Source organism: Lemur catta, chromosome 21 (genome assembly GCF_020740605.2).
Source record: "Lemur catta isolate mLemCat1 chromosome 21, mLemCat1.pri, whole genome shotgun sequence".
NCBI classification, from domain to species: Eukaryota; Metazoa; Chordata; class Mammalia; order Primates; family Lemuridae; genus Lemur; species Lemur catta.
The window spans coordinates 16,873,158-16,897,042 of record NC_059148.1 but is presented as its reverse complement, the minus strand read 5'-3'; the positions used below and the strand labels follow the sequence as shown (position 1 = coordinate 16,897,042).

General features: G+C 38.4%; 1 protein-coding gene and 1 pseudogene across 12 annotated transcripts in view; one reads left to right on the top strand and one right to left on the bottom strand.

The window, feature by feature from the left end:
• SFI1 (SFI1 centrin binding protein) overlaps positions 1 to 23,885 on the bottom strand; it is an 88,000-nt gene that overhangs the window by 61,240 nt on the left and 2,875 nt on the right. For 11 of the 12 annotated variants that reach the window (XM_045534515.1, XM_045534514.1, XM_045534517.1 and 8 more), the window contains exons 2-3: positions 17,211 to 17,340; positions 69 to 233 (exon numbers count right to left, since the gene is read on the bottom strand). In XM_045534515.1, coding sequence (XP_045390471.1) covers positions 69 to 233; positions 17,211 to 17,308 — 263 coding nt within the window. In that variant the 5' untranslated portion in view covers positions 17,309 to 17,340. The remainder of the gene's footprint in view (positions 1 to 68; positions 234 to 17,210; positions 17,341 to 23,885) is intronic. The other variant, XM_045534516.1, reaches the window with a different exon arrangement.
• LOC123625871 lies at positions 9,243 to 9,621 on the top strand (annotated as a pseudogene).

Below are 23,885 nucleotides of genomic sequence, written 5' to 3'. Positions count from 1 at the left end.
CATATTGTAGGGCACAACTGGACAATATGAAAGCACTCATGAAGGCAGGTGACCACACATAAGCTCACCTGATACGCAATTCTTTTAAGCGGCCCTGTCGGGTCCAAGTATGCGAGGCATGATATTGCACTGGAAGACCAGCGCTAGGTACCTCTCTCCGGATCCCAGAGAAGGCAGGAGGCTTCTTGCTGGACAGTATCTTTGGTTTCTTAACAGCACCATCCCTAAAAGACCTTAAATTTGAGGAGTAAGGAAGCAAGGAGAAAACAAAATTATCTCTGCATGTCATGAAAATACTTTATAACATACAAGCAAAATCAAATAGATAAGTTCACTGAGACTGACAATAACTATCTTCCAGGACAATGAGCAGTCCAATCTCTGACAGAAATATGTCAGGCACTCGAGGTGGATTCCTACTGGACTGGCTCTGGGCAGGAACTACAGGGCGAGAGAGTACTCCGGGGTCATTAGGCCTAACACACTCTTTTGCAGTAGGTAATTTTAATGGGAATCATTTACAAATTGGAATCAGGTTCCTTTATATAAAAAATTAGGAAAGATTTTCAGATAATATGACTTTGATATCTATACAAAACCACATACTTTTACTAAATACTAAATTTTTGACCATTAATTCCACCTCAGAAAAATTAAGAAATTGTCTTTTACAATTATGGAAGGAAAATGCAACAGCAGAAGCCTGAATGGGAAGTGGAGGTATTGGTATAAAAAAAAAATGTATATATCAAGAGCTCTGCCCATAGGAAATACCTAGAAGCAATGACATCCCATTAGCAATGAGCATATTTAGAGACCAAATATTGTCTCTAAAATACCATTCCCTACTAAAAGGAACCAGGGCTCCTTAAAGAAATGGCTGCTTTTCAGGTCTGGGACAAGGGAAAAATATAAGATGAACCTAGAATATCTTATTGGGTCAAAAAATAAGGAAGTGTTCAAAGAAAGATGGCAGCATGTCAAAAAGACAAATGAACCAGCCTGAAAGGGCTCCTACTGGCCCAATTTGAGCAATAACAGATTAAAACCCAATGAATAAAACAGGAATTCAGAAATCCATACTGATATAATAAATAAATACAGGCGGGAGAATGAAAAACTCTGTTTTGCAGTAGAATGCCAACAAATGTAGCTGGAACAAAAGAATTAGAAAGTCATCATTTAGGAACCATTATTGTAAAAAATGATTCAGACAGGAATGATCAATGGATGCAAAACCACGTTGATACTGGTGTGATGAGGAATAGGATATTAACATAGTCTCAAAAATATTTCCCCACAAAATACTTATTACTTTATAGGGTAGAACAGACACCATCTGACAAAAGTTAACATCACTGGTAATGGGGCCAGTCAACATGACATGTCTCCTCATGCGATGCACTCAGAAGGACACAGGATCACTTCTGTGGTTATTCCTGCCAAAAATTCATAACCTAAATCTAATCATGAAGACACACTGAAGAAACCCAATTTGAGAAACATTCTTAAGAGATAAATGATCTGAACTCTTCAAAAATGTCTGAGTCATGAAAGATAAGGAAAGACTGAAAAAGAGTTCCAAACTGCAGCAGACTAAAAAGACAAAATGCAATGTGTGATCCTGGACCAGAAAGGAAAGGGATAAAAAGGGGAGTTTTTATTAGATTTGGTTGTTTTATTTTTCTATAAATAACATTATTGGGACAATTGGCCACACTTGCTCTCAAATGGCTCAGGAAAAAAAATATATAGTTGATTCTCTTTATTTGCAGTAGTTATAGTCTATAAAGTCACCATAAACACTGAGCAAATACTGAACCACTGCTCCTAGGAGAAATCCAGGATAAGGTTTCTGCTGGCTTGAGAAAACATTTTCACCAGCTGATCAATACATAACCTTGTTTTGTGTGCACTTCTGTGGAAAGATATCTCACTTAATACACACAGTGATTCATTAACATTGAACTAATGACCAAAAGCACCGTAATGCATGCCTGAATGAAGCTTATCTAACACATGTATTTTCTCCATAAAGTACATCACAGCCTTCTTGCAGCTGGGAACGCTAGACAGCACTTGAGCACTCTATTTGGAGGCCATTTTAAACAGTGAAATCACCAATAAAAATCACAAAACTGTGAAAAACATGGTACTATATAGACTATACATAGTATACTTGTTTACAGTATGAGCACTCAAAAAAAAAGCAGAGCATCGCTTCCTCTGACTTCAGCTGGGAACACGCACATTGAGTGACTCCAATTTTTTGCTGCTCTGAACATATCCTCAAACGACTGCAGAAGTACAGAGAGAACTGATTTTGGGATTACAAATAAATTTTAGAAAGTAGGTGAATTCGTAAATATAGAATCCATGAATAATGAAGACAATGAATGAGGACTGTGTATAATATATAGCCACATTAATATGTATGTGATATGTACATATATATGTAGAGAGAGAGAGAAAAGAGAGTAAGACAAATATGATAAAATGTTGGTAATAGGAGAATCTGGAAAAAGAAAGGTATATAAGAGTTCCTTGTCCTATTCTTGCAATTTTTCTGTAAGTTTGAAATTGTTTTAAAATAAAAGGTTAACAAAAGTTAAATAAGTCTTTCACTCACTTTAAAACAAAAAGAAAAGAGGCCCTAGAAAGGTGAAAAGCCAGTGAAATAGAGCCCATTGGTGGAAGGAGTGCTGGGACAGTCCTCTTTTGAAGCCCTGCTACATAATCAACAGCTGGTCAGCTCTCAACAGAAGGGAGCCGAAGCCTAAAGGCATCCCTGTCCCCACTGTTCTCTGCTTTCATCAGTCTCTCTGGGCTCCTCCTTACTAGCTAACGATTCAAGCAGCAGAGGAACTATTTACAGTCCTGGAAGTTTAAAGACCATAAAAATATTAACATTGGTGAACGTGAGACAACCCCAGAAATCTGAGTTATTCTAACACAGTCAACACCTAAGGGACGAGATCACAAACTGAAACTGTATCTGTCCATTTACATAATGGAGTATGTGTATCTGTACACCTCATGATGACAGGGCCCATTTTTATTTGCTAATATATACTCAGCCTTTAACACACTGCCTAGCACAGAATAGGTATTTGATAAACACTGAATTATGGAAGGGAGGAAGGGCAGAAGGATGGAAAGGACGAGAGAAATAAGACATATGAAAGAAGGCATTTTAAAAAGACAAAGTCAGCAAGTCAAAAATCACAAAGAAATAGGTAAAGAACCTGGCTGGCTTAATTAAAAACAAAGTAATACATGCCAAGTGCAGTAGCACAGGACTGTAGTCACAGCTATTCCAGAGGCTGTGGCAGGAGGATCATTTGAGGCAAGGAGTTCCAGGCTGCAGTGAGCTATGATCATGCCTGTAAATAGCCACTGTACTCCAGCCTGGGCAACAGAGTGAGACCCTATCTCTTTAAAAAAATTTTTTTAATAGCAATACAATACTATTTTTGAAAAGGATGTCAATGGGAAGAATATGATCAGCCAAGAAAAAAAAATGGAAGAAGAAAGAATTTGAAAATGTTCATCAAAAAGGGCCTAGGGGAAGGCATACCCTGACCAATTCATTTAACTATTTACTTAGCAGGTGTATCCCCACAGTGTGTTTGTTTATCCATTCAGTATCAAGAATCTACCAAATGCCCAACCACAAAGCCAGGCCTGGGGATACACAGACAAATATGTATTTAATGTTCAGATGTCTCACAATAAGAAAACTAGATGTCACTAGCTTACAGAAAGTACAGGACACTGATACACATCCCATGTTCATGCTCCCCTTCTTCTACATCACAGAATTTTTAGCTAGGTATACAGCTGCCCAGAATAAACACTACATTCCTCAGGCTCCCCTTCTACCAACTTCTGAAATGAAATTCTGACTAAGAGGATATAGGCAGGGTCATCAGGTGGCATAAAAAGGGAAGTAGAAGCATTATTCACAACAGCCAAAAAATGAATACAACCAAATGTCTATCGACAGACGAATGAAACAACAAAATGTGGTATAGCCATGAATGGAATATCATTCAGCCATAAAAAAGAATATATGCTATAACATGTATGAACCTTGAAAACATGCTAAATGAAATAAGCCAGACACAAAAGGACAAATATCATATAATTCTATTTATTCATATGAGGTACTTATAATACATAAATTCATAGAAACAAAGTAAAACAGAGGTTACCAGGGGCGTGGAGAAGAGAGGAATGGGGAGTTGTTATTGTTTGATGGGTACAGAGTTTCTGTTAGAGATGATAAAGTTCTGGAAGCAGATAGCGGTGACAACATCGTGAATATACTTGTGTGCCACTGAATTGCACACATAAAAATGGTTAAAATGGGAAAATTTTATGTTATTATATATTTTACAATTAAAAAATATGATCTAGAAAAAAAGTGATGTAGGAGATTTGAAAAAGAATTAAATGTAAGAGCTAGGAGAGATATAAATCAGGAATAGGATAAAGTTAAAATGTTGTAAGATTTCTAAACTGTCTCAGAGGATATCAAGAATAATAATTAATACTAATTTCAATATGGTAAAGAGGCATGTTTTAATGCCCAAGGTAACCACCAAAAGAACAGAAAGAGTATATAACTTCCAAGCTAATTAGGAAGAAGAAAATGGGAATCATAAAAAATATACACCTCAAAAGTGGGCAAGAAAAGAAACAAGAACAGGTAGGACAAATAAAAAGCACAAAATCAGAATGTAAATTTAAACCTACATATGTATCATAAATTACTTTATTTTATTTTATTGTTTTTGAGACAGAGTCTCACTCTCTTGCCTGGGCTAGGGTGCCGTGGCGTCAGCCTAGCTCACAGCAACCTCAGACTCCTGGGCTCAAGCAATCCTTCTGCCTCAGCCTCCTGAGTAGCTGGGACTACAGGCATGCACCACCATGCCTGGCTAATTTTTTCTCTATATATTTTTAGCTGTCCATATAATTTCTTTCGATTTTTAGTAGAGACGGGGTCTCACTCTTGCTCAGGCTGGTCTCGAACTCCTGAGCTCAAACAATCCTCCCCCCTCGGCCTCCCAGAGCGCTAGGATTACAGGCGTGAGCCACCGTGCCCAGCCAGAAATTACTTTAAATACAAATGACTTAGATGCTCCAATTAAAGATTGCCAGAATGGACTGTAAAGCAGAATCTAGCCACATGCTGTTTGCAACAGACACACCTAACATATAAGGATACAGAAAGTTTTTAAAGTAAAAGGATGAGGAAAATATTCACCATGCAAATAAAGACCAAGAGAAAACCAATACAGCTACTTTAATATCAGATAAAAATAGGTTTTATGGCAAAAAGCATTACTAGAAATAAAGATGGTCTATTCATAATGATGAAAAGTTGAATTTCCAGGCAAATTAGCAATTATGTATTAATATTTGTATGCAGCCAAATAACATATAAATATATAAAGCTTAAAAGCTCAAAATATATAAAGCTAAACACTGAATTACAAGAAGAAATAGGCAAATCTTAATAGTGGGAGATCTTAACACACCCTCAGTAATTAATAGAGCAAGCATATACCAAATTATTTTAATAACAATTAACATAATTATTAAAAATTCCCTGTCTGATAGTCCCAACATCAGTATCATATCTGAGTCTAGTCCTGTTCATTGCTATGCTTTTTTGGTTTTTTTGTTTTTTTTTGAGACAGAGTCTCACTCTGTTGCCCAGGCTAGAGTACCATGGCATCAACCTAGCTCACAGCAACCTCAAACTCCTGGGCTCAAACGTTCCTACTGCCTCAGCCTCCTGAGTAGCTGGGACTACAGGCATGCACCACCATGCCCGGCTAATTTTTTCTATATATTTTTAGTTGTCCAGCTAATTTTCTTTCTGTTGTTAGTAGAGACCAGGGTCTCGCTCTTGTTCAGGCTGGTCTCGAACTCCTGAGCTCAAACAGTCCTCCTGCTTCGGCCTCCCAGAGTGCTAGGATTGATTACAGGCGTGAGCCACCACGCCCAGCCTATTGCTATGGTTCTATAAAGTTATCTTGTGCTCTCCCCTCCCCCCAAAAAATCAAACTTAAATCTGATTAAGTCTCTAGATCCAATTACCAATTTGCAGAAAAAGACTGAGGACAGAGGACAAAGGAATACACTAAAATGGCCTATCAAATAGGCCCTATCAAAACACCAATGACATTCTTCACATAAGGTAAAAAAACCTTAAAATTTGTATGGAAACACAAAACACCCCCAAATAGTCAAAGCAATCCTGAGCAAAAAGAACAAACGTGAGGACAACAGATTACCAGACTTCAAAATATACTAAAAAGCTACAGTAACCAAAATAGCATGGTACTGGCACAAAAAGAGACAAATAGACCAATAGAACAGAGAATCTAGAAATTAGTCCACATATCTGCAGTAAACTGATTTTTGGATTTTGGGGCAAAGGCACCAAAAACACTCATTGGGGAAAGAACAGTCTCTTTAATAAGCGGTGCTAGGAAAACTGGATATCGATATGCAGAAGAATGAAACTAGACCCCCACTCTCTCACCCTATACAAAAATCAACTCAAAATGGATCAACGACCTAAATGTAAGACCCTAAACTATAAAACTGCTAGAGGAAATCATAGGGGAAACACTTCAGGACATTGGTCTGTGAAAAGATTCTATGAATAAGACCTCAAAAGCATAGGCAACAAAAGTAAAAATAAACAAATGGGACTGATTAATAAATTAAAAATAAATGTTTTAAGAAAGAATTGAAAAAATGCACACAGGAATGCAACCAGTAAAATACAGATTGTGGGAAGTGCTGTAAGACAATTGATTCCCAAAAAATCAATTTCAAGGGGGGGAAGATGGAAGAGAAATCCATGGATTAAAAAAAATCTACTCCATGGCTGGTCTGAGTGCAGTGGTGTTTACAAATAATTGATCACAACCAGTTACAGATTCCTTTATTCCTTCTCTACTCCCACTGCTTCATTTCACACTAGCCTTTAAAATAATAATAATAAAAAAGAAATCCACTCTTCTCCACATATGGAGATCAGTGGGTCTGCCTCTGCCTCACCACCTCCACCCTCAGTAGCTATGGCAACTGATCAGCTCACCTTATTTAGTTTCTTAGACAAAATCAGCCATGTGCAATTTGCCAGAAAACTAAGCACTGTTGATTTGACTCTGGTGGCTTCTGCAAGGGCAGCAAAAGCTCTGCCAGTCTGGTCTTCAAAAACAGTAATCCTTGCCATAGTGTATTACTGTGCCACTTAGGTTTAATATGAAGGTCACTGTAAGGTTTTTTGGATTGGAGTCTACGGGAGGGGCGGCGCAGCCGAAAGTCAAAGCACCCTCCCGGGTTTCAGCACCAAATGTAAGGTTTTTTGGATTGGCCAGCGCCAGAGAAAGAAAGACGAGCAGAGTTGAAAGGGATAAGTAAAGAGGCTTTATTGGGGCGCTCCTGGGTGAGGGTAACGGGTCCCAAGAGAGAGGGGCCCAGGCGAGATTCTCAGGTCCTGGAAGAGAGAGACAGACCTGAGAAGTCACATCGCCCAGAAGTCTGAGTGGGTTTATATATGTTTTTAGGGCTGGGGTTAGGGGTTTCTTTGGCAGGAAGATTTATGGTGGGGAGAGCAAGGAATTTTCCATTGCAGTTTTAGGGTGGGTATTGAGAAATAGGAGGGGCCTGTGGTATGTGTGGACTCTAGGAACTGAGACTCTTATCAGGGTAACCATCCAGGTGTGGTTGTCCTTTAACTTAGCTGGGCCTTGCAGGCATTGTCCTTGGCAGGTCTCGTGGGCTTCTTCTTTTTCCATTAGGGAGGGGAGGGGTGCCTGCCACCAGCCTTATAGTCACTTACTTGTATAATCTACAAAGAGCATTTATAACTGGCAACTAAAGAGCAGAACAGTAGAAATACATCAAGATTTGAAGTAAAAAACAAAACCTGTTTCCAAGGATTAGGAATTATAAAGTCTATGGCAAATCACATTATGCTCCCTACCCTCAGTTTCCTTATCTATAAATGGAAATAACATTACACAGGGTTTACTATTCAGATACTTAAATTCTAAGATTTCTAAGATTTTCTGCTGACAGACTGGCTTGCCCTCAGGCTCAGCTTCACAGAATAAATTTATAGAACCACAACATACGGCCAGATGCAGTGGCATGTGCCTGTAACCCAGCACTTTGGGAGGCTGAGGCAAAAGGACTGCTTGAGGCCAGGAGTTCTGGACCAGGCTTGGAAACACAGAGAGATTCCATCTCTATAAAAATAAGAAAAATTAGCTAGGCATAGTGACATACACCTGTAGTTCCAGCTACTCAGGAGGCTGAGGTGGGAGGATCCTGTGAGCCCAAAAGTTCTAAGGCTGCAGTGAGCTATGATCACACCATTGCACTCCAGCCTGGGCAACCGGGCAAGACCCTGTCTCTAAAAGGAACCATTTATATTATTTATATGTATATTGAATTTGGGTCTTAACTTGACGATTAAAACTGGATTTTTTTTCCTGATTTAGGAGAATGGTTTCTGATTTGTAAACTATAACATCACCAATTTATCCATTTATACTGAAGATGGGTGAGACCCTGGCCAAATACTGGTCATTTATAAATGGCCCTCCTTAACAGGACAGTCTATACATGAAATTACATTATAAAAACAAAGTGCAACTGTATTTACTGGCAGTAGAAGGAATACAAAGAATCATGGACGATCATAAGGGCCAAATAATTACCTATCACAACACTGAGATATGTATCTCATAGCCCGAACTTTCTGCTTCAAAAATGTTTATTTTATTATTATAAAAGCAATACCAGGCATAAAATGAAAAATAGTATATGATTCCACTTATTTGAAATACCTAGAATAGGCAAATTTATGGATACAGAAAGTGTAACAAAGGTTATAAAGGAGTGGGACAAGGGAAATGAGGAGTTTCCATTTAATGGATAGAGTTTCTGTGTGGGATGATGAAAAAGTTTTCAGTATGGATACTGGTGATGGTTAACGCAACATTGTGAATGTACCTGATGCCACTAAATTGTACACTTAAAAATGTTTCAAACAATAAATTCATGTTATGTATATTTTATCGCAATTAAAAAAAGACCTGTGAGCAGTTTGAATTGCAGTTCAATGAAAGAGTAGGTGGTGGGATCTCGTCATGTGTCTGACTAGCCCTTCCTCTGCCTTGCTTGTGTGAGCTTCAGTGGAATTTGAAATGGCTGGCAGTAAGGCTTGGAAGGACTTCGGAAAAGCAAGGACAAAGGTGGTTTCCCACTGCTTGCAGAGAGCCAGCTTGCAGTTCCCAGGAGGCCATACTCATCGATACATGAAATCTAGGATGACCACTCATAAATGTGGGGGCGCCGTGCACAGCACAGCCATCCTGGAGTACCTCACTGCAGAGGTGTTTGAACTGACAGGAGATGCATCAAAAGACTTAAAGGTAAAGCTATTACCCCTCATCACTTACAACTTGCTATTCATGGAGATGAAGAACTGGACTCTCTCATCAAGGCTACAGTTGCTGGCGGTGTGTCATTGCACACATCCACAAGTCTCTGACTGGGAAGAAAGGACAACAGAAGGCTGCCTGAGGAATGCTTGGATTTCTTATTATCTCGGGTCTCTAAATACTCTAACAGCTGTCCAGTGTTCGTGATTCCAGTGGACTGTATCTCTGTGAAAAACACAATTTTGCCTTTTTGTGATTATATTTGCACAAGTTGGATGTTTAATTAGTTCTCTAACCAACCAAATTTCTGCATTCCAGTCAACCATATTGAAGTGTCACTGCAGCTTCAACGAAGCTATTGATTGCAAAGTGGTGGGTTTTGATTGAATGGACTTTAAAAAAAAATGTTTGGATTTTAATTGTGAGGCACAAGTTATAGTAATAACCATTGGGTTTCATACAGACATTAGTTCCACTCTGGTGGATAAGTCAATAAAGGTCACATCCCAAACTAAAAATCAAAACAAAACCCTCCATGAATATAATGAAAGCCCATTGAATTGCACACTTCAAATGGGTAAATCATATGGTACATGAATTATTATATATCTCAATAAAGCTATTTTTTTGGGAGGGGGGACAAAGTCTCACTCTATTGCTCCAGGTAGAGTGCGGTGGTGTCATCGTAGCTCACAGCAACCTCAAACTCCTGGACTCAAGCAAGTCTCCTGCCTCAGCCTCCCGAGTAGCTGGGACTACAGGCCCATGCCATGGCACCCAGCTAATTTTTCTATTTTTAGGAGAGATGGGGTCTCACTCTTGCTCAGGCTGGTCTCGAACTCCTGAGCTCAAGCAATCCTCCCACCTCTGCCTCCCAGAATGCTAGGATTACAGGCCTGAGCCACTGTGCCCTGCCTCAATAAAACTATTTTTTTCAAAAAAGCAATATAGGACCATTTTAGAAAATCTGAAAAATGTTGATAACTGTAAGGAAAGCAATAAAAATAGCTTATAATCCTGCTTAAAAAACCCATAAGCTAAACTATAGTCCTTAGGAATACACAGTTGGGTGATAAAACCACGAATAAAACTGAGAAAGTAATTACCATTGAAGAGAGTAGTTACTCTCTGCAGGGCAGGCACTTGTGTTTGAAGAAGGTTCAGGAATGACTGGCAAGGTTCTACCTTTGTTTTACAGGTGGTAGTTATAAAGGTATTTGCCTTATAATAATTCACTAAAGTGCCCCTTGTTTTATGCTATTCTCTGTATTTGTGTTATATTTATCAATAAAAAATTTTATAAGAAAAAAGGATATATGGAAATAAACTATCCAAATAAAAACTAATATAATTATGTACTGGGACACAATGCAAGTTCTAAAATATTTCAAACACCTAAAATTATACACAGTATATTCATTGATAATATTGCAATTAAGTAGAAATGAATAACTTAAAGATAATTAGAAAATCCTCACATATTTGCAAATCAAGAAATACATATCTAAAATACAGATCAAAGACAAAAATCATAATGGGAATTAGTGACTATGTTCACATGATAGTAAAAACACTACATACCAATATATGGAATGCAACTACAGCCACACTTACAGGAAAATATATAGCACTAAATGCATATATTATAAAAGAATTAAGAATGAAAATCAGTGAGCTATATATCCATCTTAAGAAGAAAAAGAACAAATCAAACCTAAAGAATATAAAAGAAAATAATAAAGAGCAGAAATTAATGCGCTGGTATGTCGGGCATCCCAATGACCACCCCTAGGTTCAGTGATTCACTACATACAAGAACTCAAGATTCAGCATATAGTTGTACTCACGGCTATGATTTATTACAGCAAAAAGAAACAAAGTAAAATCCGCAAAGGGGAAAGGGACATGGAGCAAAGTCTGGCAGAAATCAGGTTCAAGTTTCCAAGAGTCTCCTCCCAGTGGAATCATAGAACACGCTTAATTCCTCCAGTATCGAATCGTGACAACAAATGGGAAGCACTGTCTACCAAGGAAGCTTATTACAGACTCAGTACCCAAAGTTTTTATTGGGGGCTGGTCATCTAGGCACCCTCTGCCTAACACATCCCAAAATTCCAGACTCCCAGAGGGAAAGCAAGTGTTCAGCACAAACAACACTGGTTGCACAGTGTAGGCACAGTTAACTGCTCTTATGAGTTAGGGAATGGTGGGAACTCTCCCGAAATCTAAGTTGCTGACACCAGCCAAGGACCAACCTTGAAAGCAGGACTTTCTAAGAACAGCAGCCTCAGGCCTGCTATGTTCGTTTTAGCAAAAGCGGAAAACAAACATAACAGAGAAGATCCAAGTTGGTTCTTCAAAAAGATGAATAAAGTTGACAGCCAGTAAAACTGATCAAGAAGAGAGAAAGCCAAATAAACCAATATTGGGGGTGGGAGGAGACATCACTACAGAGCCTAAGAAGATGTTAAAAACAACTTGATACAAATAAATTTGAAGATGTTGGTAAAATGGATAAATGCCTACAAAAACAAAACTGATCTAAATTGATAGTAAGAGAAATGTAAAACGTGAATAGTTCAACAACCTTTAATAAAATTAAACAGCAATGAAAATCTTCACACAAAGTAAACTCTAGGCCTAGATGGTCTTGCTGTCAAATTCTACCAAAATTTAAGGAATACTCATGCCAATCTCATATAACTCTTTCAGGGAATTAAAAAAAAAAAAAAAAAGGAACACTAACCACTGCAAATCTACATAAACCCAAGTGGTTTTATGAGACCAGCCATAACCATTACACAAAACCTGAAAAGGACATTTTAAAAAAGGAAAATTACACAACAATCTCCCTAATGAACACAGATGTAAAAATCTAAATAAAATATCAGCTAATTTAAGTCAGCAACCTAGAAAAAGGATAATATAACATGACCAAGGATTAATTCCAGAAAGGGAAAGTATTAGAAAATCAACTTAATGAAGAATCATATGATTATCAATAGATGAGGAGAATAGTTGGTAAAAAAATTCAATATATATTCATAATAAAATATCTTAGCAAACTAGGAAGAAAGGGGAAGCCATAATGGGAGAAGGGATGTCTACAAAAAACTTATAGAAGATACCACACTTAAGGTGAAACACTGATGGCTTTCCTTTGCGATTAGGAACATGACAAGTAGGATCAATATCACTTTTATTAAACACTGTCCTGGAGGTTTTGACTGGCATAGTAAAGCAAGAAAAAGAAATTATAGTCATAAGGATTGGAAAGGTGGAATTAAAGTGTCATTTTGCATATGATATGATTGTGCATGCAGAAAACCCCACAAAATCCACAGGTTAGTTACTTAACTTTGTAAGAGAGTCTAGCAAGACTGTTGTATACAAAGTCAATATACAAAAATATATACAGTATATAGTCTGTTCTCATACCCTTTGACCCACAACCTATTTCCAAGTGTGTAGACCCTAAAACAATTGTTATCAAAGTATGATTCCCTAAACCAACAGGATCACCATCACTGGGGAACTTACTAGAAATACAGATTGTTGGGCCTCACCCCAAATTTACCAAATTTGAGGGGAGAGCCCAGCAATCTGTTCACCAAGTCCTCCAGGGGATTCTTATGCAGGCTCAAATTTGAGAACCACTGTGCGCCACACTATGCATATGACAATGGTCATATTGATCCAGCACTCCCACTTCTGAGTATCTACCTGAAAGATTTAAAATCAGTATTACAAAGAGATGGCTACACACCCACACTCACCAGCACACTATTCACAATAGCCAAGTTATGGAATCAACCTAAGTGTCCATGAAAATATGGTATATATGCACAATGGGATACTATTCGGCCTTAAAAAAGGAAAAAACTTTGTTATTTTTGACAACATGGATTGAAATGGAGAATAGTACGTTAAGTGAAATAAGCAAAACACAGAAAGACAAATACTACATGTTCTCACTGATGTGTGGAATCTGAAACAATTAAACTCATAGCAGCAGAGAGCAGAATGTTGGCTACCAAAGGCTAGGGGTAGGAGGAATGGGAAGATGACAATTAAAGGGTATAAAGCCTCAGTTAGGAGGAATAAGTTTGATTTTTTTTTTAATATCTACTGCACGGGATGGTTAATATACCTAAGAGCCAAGTACTGTTTATCTCCAAGGTTCTCATCACAAAAAAAGTCAAATATTTGAGGTTATTGATACATTAGATTTAATCATTCTGCATTGTATTAAAAATCATAACATCACTTTGTACCCCATAAATACATACAACTATAATTTTTCGATACATAATAAAAGAATTTCATGGCATTCAAAAACTGGAAACAGTCCAAAAATTTGGAAACAGTCCAAATGCCATCAGCAGAATGGATAAACAAACGAGTATCTTACCATGTAGTATTACAGAGCAAGGAAAATGAACAAACTATATTCTACACAACATGAAAGAATCCCAAAACTTTAAAAGAAAGAATCAAGACACAAAAGAATACATACAATTGCACTTATTTAAGGCAAAAAGGCAAAACTAAACTGTATTGTTTAGGAATATATACTTAATTGGTAAAAATAAAAAGAAATTTGAGAACATGATTACCATTAAAGGTAGGATGGTGGTTGACTCTAGGAAAGTAGGAGAGGGTGTGATTGGGAAACAAGACACAAAGTGGGCTTCTGAGGTATTGATAACGTACTGTCTCTTTACCTGGGTGATGGTTACATGCTTGTTTCAAAAATGATATATTAAACCATACATTTTATGTACCTTTCTGTACCTGCATTATATTTAACTTCATTTTTTTAAAGGAAATACATTTCCTTCTCAAGCTCCCCAACCTAAAGCAGCGAGGTATTTGTAGAAACTATGCCAGAGTTAGAGGCCACATAGCTTCATATTAAAGCCACAGTTAATCTGCTTCAGAAGATGAAATACAGCAGGCCTTAAGAGTCCTTTGTGGACCATGTGATAAACACTGTCAGGGTGTTGGTTCAGCTTACCAGGATTCCCTCCTCTGTGAGAACTTTGCTTATCAACAGAGGCAGGACCTCAGCAGCTATGCTTGAACTCCCTGACCTTCCTCCAAAGCCCAGTTAATTAAAGAAGGGGGAGAAAACAGACACACGCTGGACCAACAAGATCCATTCTCCCAAGACTAAACTTTGAGCTGAGACACAGACCTGCACAGGAGTTCCTGGGGGCTGGAGCACAAAGACGGCACTGATGGGAAAGAAGGGTCCATATACCTGCTGAATAAGTCCCTCGAACTGCCCTGGCTCCTACCTACCCCAAGGCCCAGGAGACTTCAGAAGAAACTTCTATATACCAGTAGCACCCTAAGTTACAAGCAATAGCAACCCAACTCAAATTAGCTTAAAAAAAACAGTATAACAGTAAGGGTCCCTCAACAAAACTGATAAGCCTTTACCTAAATAAACCAAGGAAAAAAAAAGAGAGAAGACATAGATCACCAAAATTAGGAATGAAAAAGAGGACTTTACCATGGACCCTTCATAAATTAAAAGAATTATAAGGGAATACAATTAACTTTATGCCAATAAATTAGATAACTGAAATGAAATGGAAAAATTTCCAGAAAAACACAAATTACCTAAACTGACTCAGAAAAAAATGGAAACTGAACAGACCTCTAACAAGTAAAGAAATTGAATCAGTAATTAAAATTTTTCCTACAAAGAAAAGTCCAGGTCCAGATGGCTTCACTGATGAATTCTATCAAACATTTAAAAATAAATGACAACAATACTCCACAAACTCTTCCAGAAAATAAAGGAGAAAGAAACATTTCCAAATTCATTCTGAGGCCAGTGTCACCATCATACCAAGGCGAAGCTATCATCCAAATTAAAAAAAAAACACAATATCTTTCATGACTATAGACACAAAAATTCTCAAAAAATACTGGCAATCAAATCCAATAGCATATAAAAACTATATACCATGTAAACACCATGACCAAGTAGGATTTATCTAAGGAAAACAAGGCTGATGGTTTAACATCCAGAAATCAATTTATGTAATATACCCTATTAATAGAAGAACAAACACCACACGATCATTTCAATAGATGTAGAAAAACCATTTGATAAAAATCTAACACCATTCATGATAAAAACTCCCAAAGGTCACAAGGAAAACAGATGACATACTAAAAATAGGATAATTTGAAAAATGGCACATTTACAAAGGTTTGAGCATAGAGGAACCACAAGGACCAGTGCAGGAACTTGAAGCTAAGTAGAAGCTGGACCACCTCTAGGCGCAAAGGGATAAGGGGATGGAACAACTACCAGAACCGAGCAGGGGAGTCATGCAGAGTCAGCAAACATCAGGAAGTGCTGTGAGCTTCAGTGGAGAGACAGCCAACTCAAGGTATCTTGCAAGGTGGAAGCCAAGGCTATAAACACCTCAGCCTCACTCTCTTCCCTCCTTCCTATCTCCTGCCAGGACCTCTATGGGCCAAACCCACCAGGAAATCAGAGGGCCCTGGATGCAGATGAGTGTGGAAATTAGATCTGAAGTGTTAAATTGAAGAAGATATTGAGCACAAAGAGGTGATTTCCTAGCTCATTTACTTTGGAAGGATTGTAAACCAGTCTCCAGAACTAGAACTGGTGTCATAACACTGTAAGGTTTCCCCGCTTCTCCCGGTGTGCTGACATGCTTACCTCCGACAGCACAGGCTCCCTGTGGCCTCTGCCTGGTGGAGACTGCAACTGCTGTCACAGCACTCTCAGCATTGGGTGGGCCTCTAAGTGACTGTCTCAGCCTTAGTGAAAAATCTCTGATTGGTCCTATGAGGTCACCTGCCCACCCCTGAACCAATCGCTGTGTCTAGGGCAGTGGGGGATACTCATAGCTGGCCAGCTGTGAGTCATATGCCCACCCCTGTAGGTCTGAAGCTTGTCAGTTCACAGAGCTAACATCTTAGTCTCTTTCTTATAAATTCTTTCTTTTTGCCTAGGCTAGCCAGAGTTGGATTTTGCTATTTGGAATCAAAAGAACCGTAATGCAGGCTGAAAGCAACCATGATCAAAAGTAGGGGACAGATGGCCAGGTGTGGTGGCTTATCCCTGTAATCCTAGCACTCTGGGAGGCTGAGGCAGGAGGATAGCTAGAGGTCAGGAATTTGAAACCAGCCTGAGCAAGAGTGAGACCCCATCTCTAACAAAACCAGAAAGAATTAGCTGGGTGTGATGGCATCCACCTGTAGTCCCAGCTACTTGGGAGGCTGAGGGAGGCGGATCACTTGAGCCTAGGAGTTGGAGGTTGCAGTGAGCTATGATGGTGCCATTGCACTCTACCTAGGGTGACAGAGCAAGACTTTATCTCAAAAGAAAAAAAAAAAAGAATAGGGGTAAGACATGAGAGCCAGCCAACCTTGATGACATAACTTGTAACCTCAGGAAAATCATCCTCACTTCTGCTCAAAATCAAAACTTTAATGATAGATATTTCCACACATTCAAAACAGTTTTTGGCTGTAACATAATGCATGAAATGTGCATTTTCTTATGGATGAGAAACTCAAAATATTAATGACTTAAAAACCCTTACCAATAGTTTCTACCTCATCACTCATGGCTTAGAAAATCTATTTATGTATTTATTGTTAATATATTATTTTCACAAACATTTGCAGACTTTTATATGGACCATCTTTCAGTTATCTTTGTCAAGTCCCATCACTCACCTGGAATCAACCTTCCTCTCCATTCTCTGCTTAATCACTTTTTCATAGAAATTCAACCAGTGGCTTGATAGGCACTTCTTAGTAACCAGATTCTTCATGAATCAAACAGTCTTTTATCTTCCCCTTCTAACTACAAGAAAAATGAGGGGAAAGAGAAATTAAAGTAAATTATCTCCAGCCTCTTAGGAGACATGATTCTAAACAGCTACACGCCAGCTCCTAGTCTCCTGCTCCTCCCTCCCTGTTAACTCAACACTAGATTAACATGGAAAGTCCCTGAACCAAAATATTATTTTTAGTTTTTTTTAGGTTTTTGTGGAGTTTTTTAGTTTGTTTTTAGAGACAGGGTCACTCTGTCACCCAGGCTGAAGTACAGTGGCACCATAATAGCTCACTCCAACCTTCAACTCCCAAGCTCAAGCAATCCTCCCTTCTCAGCCTCCAGAGTAGCTGGGACTACAGGCATGTACCACACCTGGCTAATTTTTAAATTTTTTGTAGAGATGGGATCTCACTATGTTGCCCAGGCTGGTCTCAAATTTCTCCCACCTTGGCCTCCCAAAGTGCTGCTGTGAGCCACCAAGCCCAGCCTTAAAATATTATTTTTAAATTGCATTGTTAAAAAGTTATTTTCGGCCAGGTGTGGTGGCTCACACCTGCAATCCTAGCACTCTGGGAGGCCAAGGAAAGAGGATTGCTCAAGGTCATGAGCATTGTGTGGTATGGTGATGCACACCCATAGTCCCAGCTACTCAGGAGGCTGAAGCAGGAGGATCTCTTGAGCCCAGGAGTTTGAGGTTGGCATGAGCTAGGCTGATGCCACAGCACTCTAGCCCAGGCAACAGAGTGAGACTGTGTCTCATTTAAAAACAAACAAACAAACAAACAAAAACAGTTATTTTCTATAAAAGGAAACTGAGAGGAAAGCGAGCCATACTCAAAAGGTGTCCAGATGCTTCAACACCTTCAACTTCCTTTCACAAAAACACCATTCATCTGGTTAAATAGACGGTTAAAAAAAAAAAAAAAAAGGAAAGAAAAGAAAAACAAAAAAATTTAAAACAAAAAAGAAATAGAAAGAGAAAACAAAACACCAGTAGTACTAGGCCAAGATTTCTTATTTTTTCCCTAGATTAATTTTTATGGTTGTAAATGTTATCTATAAGAATCTTCAGGAAGTTTTTAGTCAGCAGTAGATATTACTGTGTACATTTTTCATTTTCAATTGGTGATCATTTCTACCAAAAATATTCATTATGAACTGAATAAATAACATGGTCTTTATTTCTTAGTGCAAAGAATAGTAGTGTCATGGGCTGAACTGTGTTCCCCAAAAAGATATGCGGAAGTCCTAACCGCTGCTACCTGTGAATGACCTTATTTGGAAACAGGGTCTTTGCAGATATGGAAGCAGGGTCTTTATAGATGTAATTAACATGTAAACTAAGATGAGGTCACACGGGAGTAAGGTGGACCCTTAAACCAACATGACTGGTGTCCTTAAAAAGAGAAGAGACACAGGAACAGATACACATAAAGAGAAGAATGCCATGTGATGGCAGAGGCAGAGAGATCAGACCGATATGTCTACAAGCCAAGGAATGCTGGCAACACTAGAAGCTAAGAGAAAGTCATGGAACAGATACTCCCCTGAGCCTTCAGAGAGAGGATGACACCTTGATTTCAGACTTCTAATTTCCAGAACTGTGAAAGAATAAACTTCTATTGTTTTAAGCCACCCAGTTTGTGGTATTTTATTACAGCAGCCCTAGGAAACTAATACAAGTAGTAAGACAGAGGAATAACGTTTAAGCACATGGTGGAGGCAGGTTAAGGGGTGAACATATCCTACGCTCAGAAATTATGATGCATTTTTAATGAGATATTCATTCTAAAAGAATGATGTCACCTTTATAATCAAGGTCACATATTTCAATGACAATCAGAGAAGGAATTAGCCAGAAAAGAGTTTATCCATACAGAATGAATAGTCCTTACTGACACCAAACCTATGTCCTAGACCTACTCTTTCTGATACCACATTCCAAGTAACGTAGGTCATCATTAGTTTCTGTAAATAAATCATATCAAAGGAGGATTCAAATAGACATTTTTGGTGAAATACTGCTATAATAAATGGGTCACTGCTTTGGGTTCATGTCTTGTTATAATGATTCTGTGGAATGTCCTGGATGGTCAAGGACTCCCTTTTGTTATACACTCTGTACCAATATTCTAACTACATGTACACGTCTTCCTTTCCTACTGCAATATATTAATAAGTTCCATGAAAACAGGAGTTGTATCTGATCTCCTCACCACTGTATCTCCCGCATCTAAAACAATGTCTGTAACCCCACAGATAAGATAGATAAATAGTGGAAAGACTAGGATGTAGGTTTGCTCTGAATAAGGATATGTATGAACATGAACTTGCTTCTAAATTGGAATACACATAATCAAATACAAAAGACAGCCCAGGAAAAATAAACATAATTAGTTGCTGACTCCCAGTTAAACATGTAGATTGACCTGCTAAGGTAACAGTAAAGGTTAAAAAGGTTCAAATTATAAAGTCAAAGAGATGGGAGAAGAGATCATTAGAAATGAGAGATTTCCACAGATTTTTGCAAGAAGAAAGGAAAATGAACTGACCTAACAGATTTGAGGAAGTAAAAGTCTTCAGAGTGGGATAACAAAGGAAAGCAGGCCACACAGAATTCCAGAAGAGCTCAGAACTAAAAGAAATAAGGAAAGGTTCCCATAACTGAAGCCACAGGCCACAAATGAGGGGATTGAACGAAAGACCATACAGAAAGCAACTGGAGCCCCAGATCTCCTTCCAACCCGGCCCTGCCTCCAGAATTCTGGCAGCTAGACTGGTACCTCTCAGGCAGAAGACTGGAAAAGTCTCAGAAGATGCTAAAACCAAAAGACCTTGAGATTCTGGTATCTGTGCCTCACCCCTATCAATGAAAAAGCAGGCTTGTTCCTAGATTACCCTAAAATAAAGCTCATAAACTCACAAGTCTTGCTCAGACACTAGGAGCTTCCAACTAATTTCTCAGTTGCTGACACTTAAGTATAGGACAGTCAAGAATCACAGAACATTTGGAAAAGTCCTTCAACAAAAAAAGAAAAGAGATCAAAATAAACCCAACAAAGGACTCTGGGGACATGCCACCATTTGTGATGTAATCTTGCCAAAAAATTGAAGCTGATTATCATCAAGCCTTATCTAGAACTAAGTACAGTAAGTCCTCACTTAACATCATGGATAGGTTCCTGGAAACTGCGACTTTAAGCAAAAGACATATAACAAAATCTATTTTAGGCTAATTGATATAAACAAGAGTTAAGTTCCTATGATATATTTCTTGTCACAAAAACATCAAACTTCTAAATAAAGATCCAAATATTTCCAAAATTAAACATTGAAATAAATGCGAATATATACATTCAAGAAAGATTAATAAAAACAAGTAAGATTTAGTTATTTACCCACTTATTCCAGTTCAGGGTTGAGGGTAGCCAGAGCCTCTGCCAGTAGCTCAGGGTACAAGGCAGGAACCCACCCTGGACAGGATGGCACTGCGTCATGGGGTGCACTCACTCACACACACCCACACTCACTCAGATGGGGACAATTTAGACACGCCAATGAACATAACAGGCATATCTTTAGGATGTGGGAGAAAACCAAAGTGCCACAGAAAACCCACGCAGACATGGGGAGAAAATGGGCAAACTCCACACATACTGTGGCTCTGGCAGGAATCAATTTTTTTTTCTCATCATTGTAACAAAATTATGTTGAAAAAAACCACATTATTTGAGGACCTACTACACAAACTTAAAACAAATACCAGGGAAAAATAAAAATGCAACCAGCTAAATCAAGATGATGTAGGAAACTTTATAGGACAAATGACTCAATTCCTTCAATAAACTGCAAAGGAAAGTGGGGAAAACCTATACGTTAATAGAGACTTATGAGACATATCAACCAGATGCAACATACAGACCTAGTTTGGATCTTGATTTTAACAAACTAAAAATCAACTGTTAAACAACAATAACAAAAAAAAAAAAAACGCACAAAACAATCAGGAAAATTTAAGCTTTAAATATTTTTTAAATTTAATTTTTTTTCCTGGGTAAACAAGGGTAAATAAACTTAAAATTTTTTAGATGAGTTAGGAAATTATTTGTTTCTTGTGATAATGGAGTTGTGGTTATGTTTTTTTCAAAAAAACACTGTAGCTTATACAGATCTATACGGAAAAACTTAACAGATGGCAACCGAGTCCAAGCTCGTAACACTTGCCACAGGACGGCCAGTAAGTCAAGAGACACAGTGTTGGGGCAAGGAGAGCAACTTGCATTCACACAGCCAGCAAACTGAAAAGACAGTAATGTCCTAAAGAACCATCCTTTGTTGGAAATTTAGGCTCCTTTTTATATTAAGTGGAGGGTTACAAGAGGTAACCAAGGGCCAAAGACATATCTGGGCATCAGTGAGAATTTGCGGAGGTTGTAAAACTTCTTCGCTTTTGGTCAGTTAAGTCTGGATGAAGAGGTCAGGTCACGATGCACCTATAGATCTCTGACACAGCACTGTTACTTGTGTGCATACTTTTCTTATCTCCTGGGCAGTCAGTTTTGGGAAAGGGACAGTTATCATCTTTCTTCTCGAGTTGAACTACAAACTAAATTCTTCCTATAATTAGCTGGCCTATCTGCAGAGACCTAAGCAGAAGCTTTTAACCTAAATATCACTGCAGGCGGTCAGAAGCAAAATGGAGCTACTCATACTAAGCCTTTCTTCCACTGCTACACAGATAAAATATGATAGACTTGAGCACCAAAATAATAAATAACACATTAAATAAAATAGGAATTCATGAGTACAGGTAAACAATAAAGAGATGAACAGATAGAGGAGTAGAGAGGGCTCATCCTCATGTAGAATGTCTACAGAGAAATGTGGAAGAAGTGGTAGAGCTGGAAAACCTTCATTTTGCAACCATCATTGACAAAATGATAAACAAGCAAAAAAGTTACAAAGTGATAAATGTGGCTAAAGGTATACGGAAGTTCTCTGTATCATTTTTGTAACTTTTCCATAAGATTGAAAATATTTCAAAATTAAAACCAAAACTAAAATACTACATTGAGAGTAGAGTGGGCAGAGGTGTAGATGAAACAAGACGGTTCTTGAGTTCAATAATTGATAGGTCACAGTTTTTGATAATGGATGATGTCTTAAATTTTTTTTTTTTTTTTTTTGAGACAGAGTCTCGCTCTGTTGCCCAGGCTAGAGTGAGTGCCGTGGCGTCAGCCTAGCTCACAGCAACCTCAAACTCCTGGGCTTAAGCAATCCTCCTGCCTCAGCCTCCGCAGTAGCTGGGACTACAGGCATGTGCCACCATGCCCGGATAATTTTTTCTATATATATATTTTAGTTGGCCAGATAATTTGTTTCTATTTTTAGTAGAGACGGGGTCTCACTCTTGCTCAGGCTGGTCTCGAACTCCTGACCTCGAGTGATCCACCCGCCTCGGCCTCCCAGAGTGCTAGGATTACAGGCGTGAGCCACCGCGCCTGGCCGATGTCTTAAAATTTTTAATAAAAAAATTTTTTTTTAATTACGGAGGAAACAAAGACAATGTGGGGAACACAAGAAAAACCCAACAACAACAAAAGGAACATTCTATAGTTAACTTTTCTCAGAGAAATAAGAGACTATATCTATAGAATAAAATCAGGATATTATTCCAAAGAAAACAAAAGAAGAACAAGAAACAAATAGGATAGCCAAAACATTAGAATGTGGCTGATGTAAAGTTAAGGAAATGTTCAAGAAATAGGAAGGGAAAAAAAGACAAAAAGAAATAGGAAACAAGGCTCAAAAATAGAGGCTCAATCCAGGGGATCAGACATATTAACTAGCAGGAATTCCAGAAAGAGAAATATGAGCAACTGAAAGAGGAAGAAATTATAAAAGGTATAAGGAGTTTCTCAAAACTAAAGGATGCAAATCCTCATTTAAGAGGTCCTGCACCAAGGCCAAGTGTCAGGGTAGACTAAATACGCAAGGAGAAAAAGCTCAAGATCTCCCTTTCATGAGAAAAAAGAACTTTTCTCTGAGAAATGCAAGTCCTTTAAAATTATCAGGCCCAGAGAGACATTAAAAAAAGACAACGGTGGCCAGGCATGGTGGTTCATGCCTACAATCCTAGCATTTTGGGAGGCCAAGGCAGGAAGATCACTTGAGGCCACGAGTTTGAGACCAGCCTGAGCAAGAGCCAGATCCCATCTCTACAAAAAAAAAAAAACAGAAAAATTAGCTGGGTGTGGTGGCATGTATCTGTAATCCCAGCTACTGAGGAGTCTGAGGCAAGAGGATCACTTGAGTCTAGCAGTTTAAGGTTGCCATGAGCTTTGATAATGCCACTGCTCTCTAGTCCAGGCAACAGAACAGGCCTGGTTGCCAAAAAAAGATAGCAATCACCCTACTCCCCACTTTGAGACTTCGAGCTATTCATTCATCTTTTGAAACTGCTTGCTATTGCCACAGATAGCTATAAATTAACCTAATAATGGGACACCATATAGTATAACCCACACCCTACACCTTAACAAGGCATAGCCAATCACTAATCAATGTTATTT